A 17,626-nucleotide genomic window follows, 5' to 3' on the forward strand; every position below is an offset into this window, starting at 1 on the left:
CTGAATAGCATACCCAACACTTCCCCATTGTTTCTTCCCCATTCCATCCCCTCAATGCTTATGATATAAAAGGATACTGAAAAAAATTAATACATATGGGATTTGAATTTAAAAAAGTAATTGGAATAAAAATGAATGGATAAGACAGAAATGTGTAGATTTTTGAATCTGGTTTCTCTTACATCTAAGTTCTAGCCTTTAGCAAACTTCAATAAGGATTCAAGGACTTTAACAGTTTAAGCTTAGAATACATTTTTCCCACACACAAAGTCAATGATACAACTCTATTATGTTCTTAAATCATCCCAAATTCAATTTACTATGCAATTTTTGCATGATAAAGTATCACAGATTTTTGGTTAATGAAAATCTACAAGATTTTCTTATTTAATAGATGAATAAAATATGTTGGACTCTTCTTTTATCTTCTTTATTAGTCTTTGCTTTATACTGATACAAATAGTATCCGATCGAATATCACATATATACAATGTCTAGTATATCATATTCTGCACAAGATCATTTAAAGTAAGAACCAAAGAACTTGTTTACCACGATGGTACACCTGATCCTGTTCTTTGTGCTATCTGCATTGATACCTTTCTAGCCTTTAGTTTCCACACTCAGAATTCTGTACTTGTTGGATGAGTCGACCTTAACTCCTTGCCACTATTCCCTCTACCCACTGTTTTTTCTCAGGCTGGCAAGTGACATCCAGCTCAACAAAATGGGTGTGCCATTTGTTTCTGGAGCTCTGAAGGGAAACAGCTGACTGAAAGAAAGCAGAAAGATCCAGGGTTGAGTAGATGAAAAGATCACAAGAAATAGTTATAGACAGAAATCATACTGGAAGGCAAAGGGATGGAGGAAGGCTAATACAAAGGAAGGAGGGATGAAGAGAAGGTGAGAAAAACGAGATAGCAATAATTAGAAAGGATCCATGTAGGAGAAAGAACAATCTGTGTCAATAATGACAGACGGATGATGGAAGGCCGTGTTTATTAACCTAGGGCACTAGTACCAGTAGAACTAGAGGACATTAGATCACTTTTTGGGGCTCTGTATGTGCTCTATTATAGAGCAGGAATGATTTGAATTTTTTCTCCATTTGTAAGCTGTAAGATTCTAGTTAAGACAACTGATACTGGACAGATTTGGTTTCTGTGTCTGGTGTAATCAGGATCATAAGGAATACCGTCCATATCTACCAATAAGACCTGAGTAGAGAGTAAATATAGGTGGAAATTCTTGATGCAGCAATAAAAACTAACTTTTGTGGAAAATTATTTCTTGCCAGAAACTATAAAGCATATGTTCTATCATTTAATTTTATTTGGAATAGATATTTTAAGTTTTAAGTATTTTAAGATTGTTTTAACCTTGATTATAGCACAGTGGGTAGGGCGTGTGCCTTGTACTTGGCTGACGCGGGTTCGATTCCTCTGCCCCTCTTGGAGACCCTGGCAAGCTACCGAGAGTATCCTGCCCACCTGGCAGAGCCTGGCAAGCTACCGGTGGCATATTCGATATGCCAAAAATAGTAACAACAAATCTCACAATGGAGACGTTACTGGTGCCTGCTCGAGCAAATCGATGAACAACGGGATGACAGTGCTACAGTGCTACCCTGATTATTTAACAGTGTTTTTTAAGAAAAGAATATTCCCAGGCTGAGGAAACAGTACATTGGGTAGGGCACTTGCCTTGCAAACACGTGGCAAACCCAGGTTCAATCCCAGACACTGTATCTGGTACTCTGGGCCCCATAAGGAATGAGCCCTGAGCACTGCCAGGTTTGGCCCCTAAACCAAAACTGAGCAAAACAGAACTGAAAAAGAATATCCCCAGTTATTATGAAGTAGCTCGTAGCCAATAGAGCTTGGGCTGATTTTTCTGATCCTAAGTTTGTTAAACTGTCAATTGACATTTATGATATATTTATATATATTTGATTTTATTGTGCAAAGAGCACATGTAATTCTAGAAAATTTTGAAGATATGCTCCTCCAGAAGGTTAAAAGTAGTGCAAAGCAAGTGCTGTGCCCACTATATTATTATTTTTGGCCCTGGACCTGTATCCATATATTTATATGTATAGAATTTATCCAATCCATAACTTCAATCACTTAGCAATACACATGTACTAACATAGTATTTTTATTATGTTAACAATATAAATATAATTATTTATACTATAATTTCTAGTAAACTGTATTGATGTATTTACCATAAATTATTTAACCAGTCCCTAATGTTGGATATTTTACTGTTTATTATTGAAAATAAAGGTTGGATGACAGTTCGTCTGTACACATACACCCACACACATATATTTCCTCACTGGATTGAAATTGCTTTTTGGCACAAAATACAGAAATGAAATTATTCTCCAATTAGATAATGATAGACTTTTAAATTTCAGTCTTCCATTATCATTCTATCAGTATCAGAAATAAGAAGTGTGTTTTTGCACTAGTCATCAGCCCTGTGGGAAATAACACAGAGTCCTTTTTGTCCTTGTTTTATAAAATTTTTTCTCACTCTGACTTTGTGCTATCAGGCATTATGCTTATATATTATGAGTCATCCTTAGGACTGTCAAATGCAAACTCCTGTGTTTAGCAAGCTCTTTCTACTTGGATTAATCCATGAAGACAATTATGGCATTATCTTCTGTAAGTTAAGCATTTTTGAAAATTCCAGTGAATACTAGACATTAATTGCAATGATCTCTATTTCGATTAAAAACAACAAATGAAATCATATGAGAACAATAGTTCTCAAATAGAAGTAAAAAAAATGAGGTCAACAGGCATTTCCAGTGCTTCCCAGAGCCTCAAAGCTAACTACACATGGATCATTCCTGAGAATAGACCACATGCTGTGACATAAAAGTGTCAATTAAGTCATGAATATAAAAAGCGTATCAAGCATCTTTTTAGATCACAATGGAATAACATTAGAAATTAAACACAAAGAGAGCTGGGAAAATGCAAATATATAGAAACTAAACAACATGTTATTGAGGAAATCAAAAGGAAATTAAAAAAATTCTGTAAAACAGATGAGAATGAAGGCATGAGTAATAAGAACATATGAAACACAACAAAAGCAATATCAAAAGGGTAGTTCATAGAAATATAGGCTTACAACAGGAAATAAGAAAAAGTTTAGACAAGCAATATAACCGCACACTTTAATGAATTGGAAAAAAAAATCAGATGAAACCCCAAATCAGAGAAAGGGAAAATAATAAAAATGAGAGCATAAATAAATAAGACAATGCAGAAGATCAATAGCCAAGTGCTTGTTCTTTGAGAAAATGAACAAGATTGACAAACCCTCAGCTAGATTCATAAAAAAAATAGAAACCTCAATAAACAGGATTAGAAATGAAAGGCAAGAAAGTACAAAAGATACCACAGAAATACAGATGATCATAAGTAACTACTTTTCTGAGGAACTTCATGTCACCAAATTAGAGAACTTAGGAAACTTTGGAGAATGTTTAGAATCATACAAAACTTGGAATTGGGAAATTGTAAGCACGATATTGAAACAATCAATGGTATGTCTCCAAATAAAGTCTCAGTGAGTTAACTAGTCAACCCTACCAAATGTCCAGAGATGATGAATCACCTCACACCTCTGAGCATGGCTTACATTAAAAAACATATATATTAAGAACAAATTCTAATGTGCGTGAAGAAAAAAAGAAGTCCTTATTCGCTGTTTGACTGAAAACTGGGTAGTCTCTATGGGAAATGGTCAGGAGATTTCTCAAAAATTAAATACAGAGAGATGGGTAGGGTTCTTGCTTTGCATTTTGTCATGATGGATTTGATCCTGAACATGGCAAATGGTTCTCTGAACACCACAAGGAATGACCCTGAGCACAGAGCCAGGGATTAGCCCTGAGCCAGCTTGGTATGATGTCAAAACCAAAAAAAAAATATAATACAATTTAGATATTGTAGCACTGCATTGTAGCACGGTCATCCCGTTGTTCATCGATTTGCTCGAGCGGGCACCCGTAACGTCTCCATTGTGAGACTTGTTGCTGCTGTTTTTGGCATATGGAATATACCACAGGGGGCTTGCCAGGCTCTACCGTGCGGGCGGAATTCTCTCGGTAGCTTACCGGGCTCTCCAAGAGGGATGGAGGAATCGAACCCGGGTCTGCCACATACAAGGCAAAACGTCCTACCCGCTGTGCTATTGCTCCAGTCCAGTCTAATTGCTAATTGAAAATTTAGATATTAATACATATAGTGCAGCAGGTCGGGTGCCTTGCATGCAGCTGACCCGGGTTCGAGCCCTCCATCTCTTTCGGAGAGCCCAGCAAACTACTGAGAGTATCCTGCCTGAATGGCAGAGCCTGGCAAGCTCACCGTGGCGTAATTTGATATGCCAAAAACAGTAACAACAAGTCTCACAATGGAGACGTTACTGGTGCCCACTCGAGGAGATGGATGAACAACGGGACGACAGTGCTACAATACAATTTAGATAAGTTGCAATCAGCTAACTAATTATGTTCACTATTAACAGTTATTCAATAAAAATAATTCTGTTATATTTTATAGTAAAATAAAAGGATACAAGTTACAAAAAATGCTATTATTAACAAAATACATATACACGTGTATGTATGTGTGTGTGTGTGTGTGTGTGTGTGTGTGTGTGAGTGTGTGTGTGTGTACACTCAGGAGACTTCTTTTGTGCTAAAAGGAAAAAAATGAGGTTGGAGGAACGGAATGGGGTTAAGGCCTTGCATGCGGCTGTCTCAGTTCAATCCCCAGTACTTCGTAAGGTCCCTGAGCACTGTCAGGAGTGGTTCCTGAGCCAAGAGCCAGGAGTTAGTGCTGAGCACTGCTGGTGTGGCCCAGGGTGGATCCACCAACCCTCCTCTGCACCCCAATCCAGCCAAAATAGAAATGAGACCTCAAGTTTTGCTGCGTGAATGGAATTAGAGTGTCATGTTGAGTAAAATTAATCAGAAGGATAAGGGTAATTACACTGGGTGATCTCATTCATATGTGGTTCCTAAGGAAATCAAGGAAGCGGCTTGGGATCTCCAACAAAAACGAACCCTTGACTGTGACCCAGACTGAGGTTACCAGATAGGGTATGTGTGGATGTGGCAGTAGAGTGGGGAGAGTATTGTATCTTTCGGAGGTGTGGTATTGGTAGCATTGTATCTCTGAAGTGTACAAACACTTGCACTCTTGACAATCAAAGTTAGCTAACTAAACACAAGTTTACAGAATAATGCAAGACTTTCAATATTTAAATTAAGAAATCATGTCTACAGGGATTGTTTCTTAAGAACATGTTTCAAAGAATTCTGTATCTTCAAATAAAGTGACACAATGTGTCTAAAAATGCTTATTATTATTTCCAATCTGTAGAAGTCACTATTGCCTCCTTGCATTGATGTACTGTTATAGCCCAATATGTTATGGAAGGCTCATTAGGTATCTTGTTAATGTATGAGAATTCAGCAAAACAGATGAGTTATAGACAGGAAGGGGTAAAAATGTCTTTCTTGTAGATTCAGTAGAAATGAATCTACAAGAATAGAGTTAAATTAATAATGGCAAAGCTCTCATGTTACAGGAAATGCTAAATCTAAACATATATTTAGGATCTATTTGAATTTAGTGTAGATTAGATCTATATTTGGTATATAATTTGTATATTTTTGTGTAACATATAATAACAAAGCTGTATCTTATGCATTGATTTATTCTTATGGCATGAAGACCATTTATTTTCTCTTTGTAAGTCTTGCATTTCTCTCTTACTTGTAAATATGTGGGCACATAATTATGGGTTACTTATTGAATCACAATAAAATGCACCATAAATTAGAGGTTTTTCCCTCTACCAGTTGTCTATTTACCCTCACTGGACATATTTCTAGTTATTTCTGATCTCCCCTTTAAAATTTTAAAGTGTCTTTTTTGGAATAAATTCCCAGTGTCTTTATTGGAATAATTTCCACATTGTGTGGAAAATAATAAACTGTATGGGGAAATGTTTTTTATAGAGTTTGCTTTTTAAAAACATATTGCTGACTGAAATTACATCTTATAATACTTGCAGGCTATTCATGGGACAGGCTATTCAGACACCAATATTGTATAGTTTTTCCTACCACACCATCTCCTTGGTACTGCTAATTCTATTATCTGCACTTGTATGGTCATAAAAAGTATGTTACCATGTTTTAAAAAGTATTGTTTGCAGTTGTGCTATGAAGAACTAGTTGTCATTTTATTTACTTTTAATTTTACTTAAATTTTTGTTTTGATTTTGGGGCCGTAGCCAGGGTGCTCAGGTCTAACTCCTGGCTCTGTGCCCAAGGATTACTCCCGGGCGCTTGAGGGACCATATGCAGTGGCAGGAATTGGATTTGGATTTACCATTGCCAAGGCAAGAGCTTTCTCTGCTGTATGATCTTCAGCCCAGCAGTTGATACTGTATCATGCATAATCAGAAATCTAGCGCTTAAAAGTTACTACTTGAGTCATGTTTTAGCAGTGTTAAAGTTGATGATATTAATATTCTATTTTACTGTAGCCCACCAACACCAAAATACCTATGGCCATCTGTAAAAAACACTAAGAAAGAAGCTACAAATAAACACAGAGGAATGGGAGCACTGTAATGGGAGTAACCCAATAAACCTAAACTACCTGAGGCTATGTAATCCTACAGCTATCCACCACTGTCCCTATGTCATTTTTTTTATAGAGTCCCTAAAATCTGACAATCACTGTAGCACTGTGGCACTGTCCTCCTGTTGTTCATTGATTTGCTCTAGCGGGCACCAGTAACGTCTCCATTGTGAGACTTGTTACTATTTTTGGCATGTTGAATACGCCACGGGGAGTTCACCAGGCTCTGCTGTGCAGGTGGGATACTCTCGGTAGCTTGCTGGGTCTCTGAGAGGGACGGAGGAATTGAATCTGGGTTGTCCGTGTGCAAGGCAAACACCCTACCCACTGACAATCGTAGTGAATAAATTATTATTTCTTTAAAAGGCTATACTGTATCTTATCCTTAATAACAAAATGCAAACTAATTAAAAATAGTTAAATAGCATTCATGAAAATACTGTAGAAACAGTCTACCAAGGTTGGAGACATCAGTTTCTGAATGACACCAGAACAGTTTTATGCTCAAGAAGAGACAGAAAAATAGTAAATGCTTTCTTCATTTTTAGGTCTTTTCCTTTTATTCTCATATTTCAGTAGGGCAACGTGTAGTGTTTCTTGATACTTTATTCAGTTCCCTTATTATGAAGAAAAAAATGAAAAATCAAATCCTATTTAAGATCTGCCAAAAACATTTTGGGTAAGTTGTTTGATTCATACTGTGGCATTAAATTACTGCTTATATTTACAAAGCAATGGACAGATTTTGTAGGAAGAGTACTCATGTGTGTTTAGTATGCTGCTAAGAATAAAACTTCACTTAGGCATTGAACTTAAAAAGAATTGATTTAGTCACTGAAATTAAAACAATAGCAAGGCATAAACTTGCATAACTGAGCATATGGCGAGTTTCTGAGAAGAAACAAATGACTTTTGAGAGGATGATTTCTTTAAAAGAAATCTTAATTTCAGTTGGCAGAGAAAACCCAATGGGTATGTCTGCATCAGCTAACCAAGAGCTAGAAAAGACCCACGAACTGAAAAACCAGCAAGAAATGCCACTAGAAGCAGAGACCAAAGACCCCGTGCTTTCAACTGCAAGTAAGCACCAACTTTTTGTCTTCTTTTGATGTCTGCCTCTACTGCTTCTTTCTATTATTTTTATGATAGAGGTTTCATGATGCCTTGTGAACTTGGGTTTAAGTGCTCATCTTACTTTATTTTAAGAAAATTCCAAAATAGAGATCGTACTATTAGTGCCAAGACTTATGACATATTCCTTAAATTCAATTTAGAACCTCATGGATCAAGGAATGTGATCGATTTCTTGACACAAACATGTACATGCGTGCATACATATATTGATGTCTTAGCATGTTATGGTTCAGCTTTATATGGTAAAGGACACATTTATTTTGAAATGCATTCTTTTTTTTTTTTTTGCTTTTTGGATCACACCCAGCAATGCTCAGGGGTTACTCCTGGCTTTGCACTCAGGAATTACTCCTGGCAGTGCTTGGGGGACCATATGGGATGCGGGGGATCGAACCCAGGTCGGGCCGCGTGCAAGGCAAACGCCCTACCTGCTGTGCTATCGCTCCGGCCCCTGAAATGCATTCTTAAATATTCTATTTAAGATCACTGTCATCCCGTTGCTCATTGATTTGTTTGAGTGGGCACCAGTAACGTCTCTCATTGAGAGACTTATTGTTACTGTTTTTGGCATATCCAAGATCCAATACGCACGGGTAGCTTGCCAGGCTCTGCCGTGCGGGCTTGATACTCTCAGTAGCTTGCCGGGCTCTCCGAGAGGGGCGGAGTAATCGAACTAGGGTCGGCCGCGTGAAAGGTGAAAGCCCTACCGCTGTGCTATCGCTCAGCCCTGTAATCTTAAATGTAATGTTTATTTCGGAACAATGATTATAAAAATATTAAATAATGGCTTTGTATTAGTCCATTGCTATAATATTTCATGAGGAACTGCAGAGTAGAACCATGGAGGTACTTGCTTTGCATGCAGCCGAACTGGGTAATCCCCAGTGCCATATCGGGCCCCCAAGTCTCTCAGGAGTGAGCCCTCAGCGCCAGGGGTATAGCCGGGTACTGCGGAGTCTGACTCAAAACCAAAAAAAGTTTATAATAAATTTATGAGTAGTAGCAAATTTGCATCAAAGCCCAAACAACAACAATAACAACAACAATTATCTCTGTTTCTACATTATAGTAATGGAGACATAAATTATGCTAGAGGCCAGAGGTTTCAAAGTTTAGTTTCTATATCTATAGGTCTCATCTTTCTCTTGCTCTAAGGTATAGTGCCTTCCATCTATCTGAGTGGGGAGGATAGTGAATGATATTTGACACATTTCATCATTTGGATTTAGTCATATTTGGGTAAATAAAATCGTGGGCCCATATCCAAACAATATCTTTAAAGAGCCATCTTGAGAGATAGATACATTGTAATGTTGCCTTTGAAAGGGCGTTACTGAAAATTAGTTTATTGAGCGTGCTCACTTTTCTTTCAGAGAGTAACAGAAAATAAATATCTCTTTCTGGCAACTCTATGAAACTGTCACATCAGCTAATGGGAAGGACAATTAGCCCTTCGTTTTGCTATACTAAATTAAGCCCAGTGTTGTCTTTCTGTGGCATGTCATGAATCCACAGAGGAGTGTGACAAATTACACTTCATGAGACATGAGAAATATACGCGTAGTTAAAGTTTTTCATGAAAGCATAATTTAATTTTGGTCAAGATGGCCTTTTCAAGCAAAATTTGACTAGCTGGAAATAGCATGCTAGCAGAAATCTCCAGCTTCCTTTATGAGTAGCAAAATGCATAAGAGAAGAGAACATAAAATGAAATTCTGTTGGTATAGAGTAAAGCATTTGAAAATGTTACCTAACATGTTTGCTTTCTCCTTTAACGCAGTGCATTGTGATCGCCATGTTACCATAGCAAGCACCTCTACATACACCGCCTAATTTTCATTTTTTTGTGATAGAGCTAATTTATATTTGTCCTCTCAGCAAATTTTATGTTTGATGCAGTATTGTCACCTACAGTCATTACACTGTGCATTACTTTTAATTAATTTTAACTTTTTTACTACTTGCAAGCTGGTATACCCTTAAACATCTCCCCTGCACCCCCTCACTTCTTATCCCCATGTTCTCCCCTTTGGCCCTTGGCAACAACTCTTTTCTATTTTTCACCATTTGGACTTCTAAAAATATTCCATATATAAATCCATATCATGTAATATATGTTTTTATCTGCATTATCTCATGCACCGTCCTCAAATTTCAATCCCATTGTACCAAATGTCAAGAGTTTTCATTTTCATGGCTGAATAAAATTTGCACTTTCTAATTCAAATTTGGTGGCTGATTATTCTGTTGTACACTTACATTAGGGTGGGGCAATAGCACAGTGGGTAGGACATTTGCTTGCATTTGGCAGACCTGGGTTCGATTCCTCTGTCCCTCTCAGAGAGCCTGGCAAGCTACCGAGAGTATCTCGCCTGAATGGTAGAGCCCGGCAAGCTCCCCATGGCGTATTCAGTATGACAAAAACAGGAACAAGTCTCACAATGGAGACGTCACTGGTGCCCGCTTGAGCAAATCGATGAGCAATGGGACAACAGTGCTACAGTGCTAACACTTACATTACACTGTCTGTATCCATTCATCTGTTGATGGCAATTCGTTTTTTTCATATCTTGACTATTGGGAATAAGGTTGCAGTAAATCCAAGAGTGAACAAATCTCACTGAAAGGCTGTCTTTATAGCCAGAAGGGGAAAGCTGGATCATATGGTGGCTCTATTTCTTTCTTCCTTTTTAGAAATTCTGCATTGCTTTCTTTGGTGGCTAACCCTATTTGCATGCCGTGTGCATCTCACAGAGATCCCTTTGCTCTGCCTCCTCTCCAGCTCTTGTCTTTTTTGTTGAGTATAATCATTTCTACAGCTGTGACTTGATAACTTACTGGTTGTGATTTGCATTTCTCCTGGTGGCGATTAGGAAGTTTGAGGACCTTCTCCTGTATTTGTATGTCGTCTGTATGTTTTATTTGGAATATTGTTTATTCAGCTTGCTTTTCTGTTTTTAAAATTAAATTACTTTGTTGTTATTTAATTGTATGAGCACTGGCCATTGAGTGGTAGGAGTATATCATTATTAACTTGAAGGAGTGTCTGAATACATGCATATATTTTGGATATTAACCCCTTTTGTGACTTTATTGTTTAATTTTGAGGGGTCAGAACCTAAGTTTTCAGTTAGGTAATAGCAGACTAAGTAATTTTTAAACATGACAAATTGGGCTTCAGAGTTGTTAGAGCAGGGTAAGGTGCTGGCCTTGCATGCGCCAGATCTGGGCTTGATTCCTGACGCCCCATATGGGCCTCGAGCTCCCAGGCCTGATCCTTGAGCACAGAGCCAGGAGTAAGCCCTGAGCACTGCTGACTGTGCCTGCACCTTAAATCAACAAACTAATACATTCATGAATAAAACAAGAATAGCCAAGTTAATTTTGCAGAAATAGATATTCTTATATTGCATGAGACACAGAAAACATATTTTAACGTATTTTTCATGGTTTTATAGTTTTTTAAATTAGGCTTAGATAATAACCATTGTCTACTGTGCTGTCAAATATGGGACATTTTACAGTCTTGCTTTATACTGAAACTTTTAAATTATAGTGATAAATCAGGTGATATGTTTATAGAAGTGCTATCTTGTGTGGTTCTAGGGTACAAAGTTACTGCACCTTCATTATCACCAAGTTCCTAGTCATTTGAGTAAATTTAGACACTATTGATTTTATTTAAGGAAACCCCCAAATTTTCTGCCAATTAATTCATGTTCTCTCAAATAATCTCCTCATTTAGAATATTTTAAACTGCAAATAAATAAAAAACAACTAGTTTGATGGCTCTCAAATTGATAAATTTATGATCTTAGGCTAATGGAGTGCGGTTCATTTCCAGAAGATCATTGCATTAGATGGAAGTCATATTTAATTGATAACAGCACAAACTTAAAAGTGTTCTGTCGTATGGATTAGACTATATTAAGCAATCAATAGTTGTAACATGAGGGCATCTGACAATGTGTTATGTTTATGTAAATGTTAGAGCAAAGAGAGGCTTTTGAAACTACAACTTATTTATGGAATAAATCGAACAAAAAATATAATATACCTGTTGTTGTCCTTTAAATTAAAACAAACTAACAATGGGCTCTTGACCTTATTCTAGACGTTTTGTTGTTGCCTATTGTCACTTTGTTAATTGTTCTGTGTTAATTGTTCCTGTTCCTCACAGTCCTGGCTGTTTCAGATCACGCTTCAGAATTTGGGTTGACTCGTATTCCCCTGCATGTGGCAGTTAGACCAGTTCTCTCCAGCTTGTCCAATGGCCTTCATGGTCCTACTGTGTCTCTCTGCTCATACAGACAGCACATCTTGTAGTTTCTTAGTTAACTGCTTATCCCCAGGTGCTTGCCATTCTTCCAGCCTGCCTGCTACTTCAGTCCTTTGTACATGCTAGACAAATGGGTTCCTTGTATTTGGAATGCAGTTCTCTTCCTCTCTCTGGAAAATTCTGTTGCATACTTGGACACTGAAAAGTATGAGGTTTCCTCTATGAAGCTTTATCTGTTCACAACTTAGCAATAGTACAGTTGGTAAGGCACATAGCTTACATGCCCCTGAAATGAGTTCACTGTCATCCCGTTGCTCATCGATTTGTTCGAGTGGGCACCAGTAACGTCTCTCACTGAGAGACATTGTTACTGTTTTTGGCATATCTAATACACCATGGGTAGCTTGCCAGGCTCTGCTATGCGGGTGAGATACTCTCGGTAGCTTGCTGGGCTCTCTGAGAGGGGCGGAGGAATAGAACACAGGTCGGCCGCGTCAAAGGCCAACGCCCTACCGCTGTGCTAATCATAGTTAATCACTTTTATAGTTAACTCCTCTGCTACATCTGAAGCTCACAGTATTTCATTTGTTTTCTCTGAATTTTTCTGCAGGTTTGAAAACCAAATAGGTTCATATAAATATATAAATTTGTCACTCTAAAGATACAGTGTGTCTTTGCAAAGTAAGACATCATTTATCACTGTATCACTTGTCATCCCGTTGATCTTTGATTTGCTCAAGCGGTGCCAGTAACGTCTTCATTCGTCCCTGTCTCGTGCTAGTGTAGCCCAATGATACCTGCCTGCTCCAGGAACAGGAAGAGCCTCAAACCGTTCGTTCAGGATTTTGACAAAGAAGTCTGACCATCTCGTAGGGGGCAGCCACCTGGTCTTTTGACGTCCCGTGGAACTCAGTCGGTAACAGCTCTAGTCCAGCGGTCGTCTCTGAATTGCATTACGTGTCCGGCCCATCTGATTTTTTTATGCCTTGGCAAACGAGACAGCGTCCCTGATTCTTGACTGTTGACGGAGGTCTGAACTCCGGATTCCTTCTCTCACTTGAGTGAAATGTGATACTCCAAGCATGGCTCTTTCGATTCCTCTTTGGGATACCCGAATATCGTTCTCATCCAGTTTGCCTAGGGCCCAGGTCTCTGAGGCGAAGACATCATTTATATTTAAAGATTTAGCTCTATACCATTATTATAGAGAGCTATGAACTTCATACCATGCCCATTAAACAGTTTTCTTAAATACTCTTTTAGATGACTGAAAGTTAGAAGATACTAACCAAATTGTTAGCATTCAGAAAGTATTTTCTGATCTTGCTCACTGGCAGTCACAGATGCGCTCCTGAGCTTCTCTGCAGTTTCCCTTCATGATTGTCCTCTTGCCTACCATCTAAAGAAATTTCTTTATGGTTTTCCTCTTGCCTATTGTTTGAAGAAATTCGAAGTGCATTTTTGAAATCCCTGACTATGGTTGGGTAGAAATGACATCAGATATTACCAAAAATACTCACTTTTTGCAAATTACATTGCTCATAAAATCTTATTGGGTCAATTTTGTGCTCTCCTTCTTATAACAAATATTGACATTATATCAAGAATGATGTGGGATTAAATCTTGCTGTGCTGGAGATTAAAAACATATTTTTACAGCTTGCAATATTGCTTAGCCTCCAAGTCTTTGCTAGTCCACGTGCTTCATAGGGGGTGATACTTCACGAGACCACAGTGGGGATGAGGTCCTGGTAACACAGTGGTGAGTATTAAGTACTTAGGAAGATGGGTAGCATGGTATGAGATCCTCTGTCTTGGTACACAGGACACCTCTCCATCCAGAGGATTTATAATGAAACATTCTATCATTTAATTATTCCACACATTGGTTTGCCGCTGCTTCTCCCCCATCTTAAGAAACACTGATTCGATTACTTTGTGGGATGACAAATGTACATGAAGTGTTCAACTGAGAGCCTAGCATATACAAGGGGCTTAATAGATAGTTATTATTGTCAACACATTTAAAAGAAAAAAATCTTGTTTCAATTACCCAAAACAGTAAAGCAGAAGCAACTTAAAAAAATAAATGTCAGGTGCCAAATAGTACAGAAAGCTTCCTTTGCAAGCATCTGACTCTGGTTTGATCCCTGGCACTGAATATAATCCCCAGAGCATCACCAGAAGTGATCCCTGAGCACAGAGCCAGGAGAGATCCCTGCCCTGAGCACTGCATGTTTGACCTAACAAAACAAAACAAAACAAAAAGCAAAAAGAGTGTCAGAGGCTGAAGAGATAATACAGTGGGTAGCGGCGTTCCAGGTAACATACTACAGCTTGGATGAGTGATAGAATGGGCGGTTCTGTGCTGAGGTTTCTCAGAAAGCTACCTGGCATATTAAGGAGAGAAGATTTTCTTAATTTGCCACTTTTCTATCATATTTAAAAAACCTGTTTTAATTCCACCTTTTCCCCATTATTTTGTTTAAGGAATGCAGGAAGGTTGCTTTCTGGAAAACCTCAGCACAGAACTGCATATTCCATCTTCTGTCCAACATATTCCATCTTCTGTCCAACATATTCCATCTTCTGTCCATCATGCGGTCTTGCCTTGCACAGAGCTGACAGGGAAACCCGACTGGTTTTCTGAACCTAACCGGAAGTGATCCCTGGATTCAGAGTCAGGAGCAAGCCCCAAGTTGGCCTGATGTGACCCAGAAACAAAAGCAAAACAAACAAAAGGAATGTTAATTCTTAGCATTTAATTATTTGCATTATATTTATTCTAAAAACTATTCTTTGTAGCAGAAAGTAACTCATTAAATGTGGGGTTTGTTGTCATCTTTGTTGAAGTTTTATTGAGCAAAACATAGATGTTACCTTAGGATTGCCTGTAGTTTCAAGTTGCAGAACTGAAGGTAGGACATGTCTCGATTTCCTTTAAACCATTTAGCATGAGAAAATTGATCTCATTACCCAAGACCGGAAACACTCCTGAAGAATCAATGAGTCACTGACAGCCAAGGCAGAGTGCTTTGGGACGCGCTCGTCACACACGCCCCAGTGGCTCAGAGGAGGCAGCTGACGGAAAGGAAAGCCGAGAAGACAGCAGCATAGGGAGGGAACTTACGTCACTTGCAACTCTTCTGAACAAGAAGGAATTAGTGGGGATTGCGTTTGATGGAAAGTGGCTGTCATAAAAACAATTGTGCTGTCATACACTAGTTTGCACCACAGGAACTTGTGACGCTGTAGCTTTAGTACCACAGCCTTTAGGTTGCCTTATCCCAGCTGGATCATTTCCAGAAATATTTCAGAAAATCTTCTCTCTTTAATTTGCCATTTTCCTATCCTATTTGAAGAACTTGTTTTCATTCCACTTTTCTTTGATTATCTGGGAGGCAGGTGGGTCACTTTCTGAACACCCTCGGCCAGCACTGCAAATTCCATCACCCATCCATCCTGTGGTATTGAGCGAGAGATTGCTCAGCATTTCAGAAGTGTATTGTTCTCCTTTAATTTACTTCAGGATTTCCTTTCCCTTGGCCAGAACCTTGCCGTGAGGAGACAAGCACAAATCAACTCCCCAGCGCTGTGGCAGGTTCAGCCTTCCCGCCTCGCCCTACCCCCCTGCTTTGATGCCCTTGAGCTGCATATGACAGAGATTTCTGTCAACTTGATGCTGCATCTGATCTGTCACGGAAGTCTTTTTTCTGGTTCCACAGAAGAAATCAGGATTTCACAGAACAGCGAGACTTTCCTGTCAGAAGATGAGTGGAAAGTGTTAGTGCTGACAGGGAACACAGGGACGAGAGCCAATGTCACCCTTTGGGTGTATGGAGATGAAGGTGTCGCTGGACCAATCAGTCTTAGCCAGGATGACCCCGAGAAGCTCTTCCTTGCGCAGCATCAGGATGAATTTCGGGTAAATAATATCGGCAGTTGTATTGTGCTTTGTGCATTTTCAAAGCAATTTTTATGAGTTTGTGAGTACATGTATGCATGCATCCAGGCATTGTACAAGATAAAAATAGGGTGTTTTAGAATCCCTATCAATTATCCTAGTGCTAATCAAAGGAAATATTTTTTCTCATCTTACATAAGCAAGAAATATTGTAGAAGAGAATTGCTTTCCATAAAGACAATTTGTTTTGGGTCATTGATCTGAAACTAGCTCCATAAACCATTCATCTCAGTTCAAATTATATCCAGATTATAAACCAGTTAGAAATTCATCTGGCAAAGAAAACCCTTCTAAATTTTTGCATAAAATTTTATATTTTAGCTGCTCAACTCAGTAGTATGGGTGTGAAATAATTTTCTTGGCATATTTAGAGGCTGTGTTCTGCCTGTGCCCATTCAAATCTCTCTCTTTCTCACCTAAAGAATATGCAGTAGTGTCATTCTGAGTATCACAAGTTCCATTTCCTGGGTCCTCCAGGCCTTGGACAAATTTTGATGAGACGAATTACATTTCATTTTACTAATTCACTCCACCCCACAGGATAAAAGCAATAGGGTTCTTGGTGCAATCGTAAATAGTAGTTATCCTCTCTGGAGAAAATTCCTGTGCACCCCAAGGCTAGGTAAAAAATAGAGCTATTGAGGCCAACATGAGTCATCAAGAAACTAAGGCTATTTACAGCTACAGACCAAGAAAGAAATCATGCCCACGTGGTTTCTAAAGCTTCAAACTTGAGACTCTTGTACTGTTTTTGTAGCAACTGAGCATTTAGTAAAGAAAAGCAGATACATAATCCTAAAGAAGTACCTCTACTTGATGCAGTCATGCTTTTAGAACTTCAAATGATTGTTTTGAATCTGATTGTTTAGAATTCAGAATGCTTTTTGATGAGGTTAGATCTAGGGGTCACTCCCACCAAAGTGTACTATTACCCCTACTGTGAGTTTCTGGTATGTGTGTTTGTGACTGGTAAAAGCTGTCAATAATTTCCTGGGAAAATTTATCCAGGTCCAATCTTGGAAAAAAATAATCTAGGTTCTCAGTCTTCATTGCACATCCCAATTGTCTGGGATGTTAAAAATGATGGGTGCCTAGTTCCATCTCCAGTGATTCTGGTTAGTCTTATCTTGGGTGGAGTGTGGGTATTGGCCTTTTAGACTTTCCCCCAGGTGGTATGCAAATGCGGCCAAGGTTGAAAATCACAGTGATAACAATAGACTGCAAAACAGGTAAGCAGGATGTAAGCTCTAGCTACCAGTTGGGATCAAAGTGAGTCCAAATGCCACCTGAACCAACACATAATTTTGGGTATTCCAAAACTAAGTTTACATACTCTGTGTGCACATTTATTTGTCTCCTTTCAGCTTTTTTTTCTTTTTTGGGTCACCATTAATATTCAGGGTTTACTCCTGGCTCTGCACTCAGGAATTACTCCTGGCAGAACTCAGAAGACCATATGGGATGCCAGGGATAGAACCCAGGTCAGCCACATGCAAGGCAAATATTCTGCCTGCTATACTATCGCACTGGCCCCTCCTTTATGTTTGGAATATCTATATTTTAGCC

General features: G+C 38.6%; 1 protein-coding gene across 1 annotated transcript in view; it reads left to right on the forward strand.

Annotated features, from left to right (window-relative positions):
- Positions 1–17,626, forward strand: part of RP1 (RP1 axonemal microtubule associated) — a 209,597-nt gene that overhangs the window by 67,289 nt on the left and 124,682 nt on the right. The window contains exons 16-17 of the mRNA XM_055124422.1: positions 7,635–7,763; positions 15,822–16,021. Coding sequence (XP_054980397.1) covers positions 7,635–7,763; positions 15,822–16,021 — 329 coding nt within the window. The remainder of the gene's footprint in view (positions 1–7,634; positions 7,764–15,821; positions 16,022–17,626) is intronic.

Source organism: Sorex araneus, chromosome 2 (assembly GCF_027595985.1).
Source record: "Sorex araneus isolate mSorAra2 chromosome 2, mSorAra2.pri, whole genome shotgun sequence".
In the NCBI taxonomy this organism is placed as follows: domain Eukaryota; kingdom Metazoa; phylum Chordata; class Mammalia; order Eulipotyphla; family Soricidae; genus Sorex; species Sorex araneus.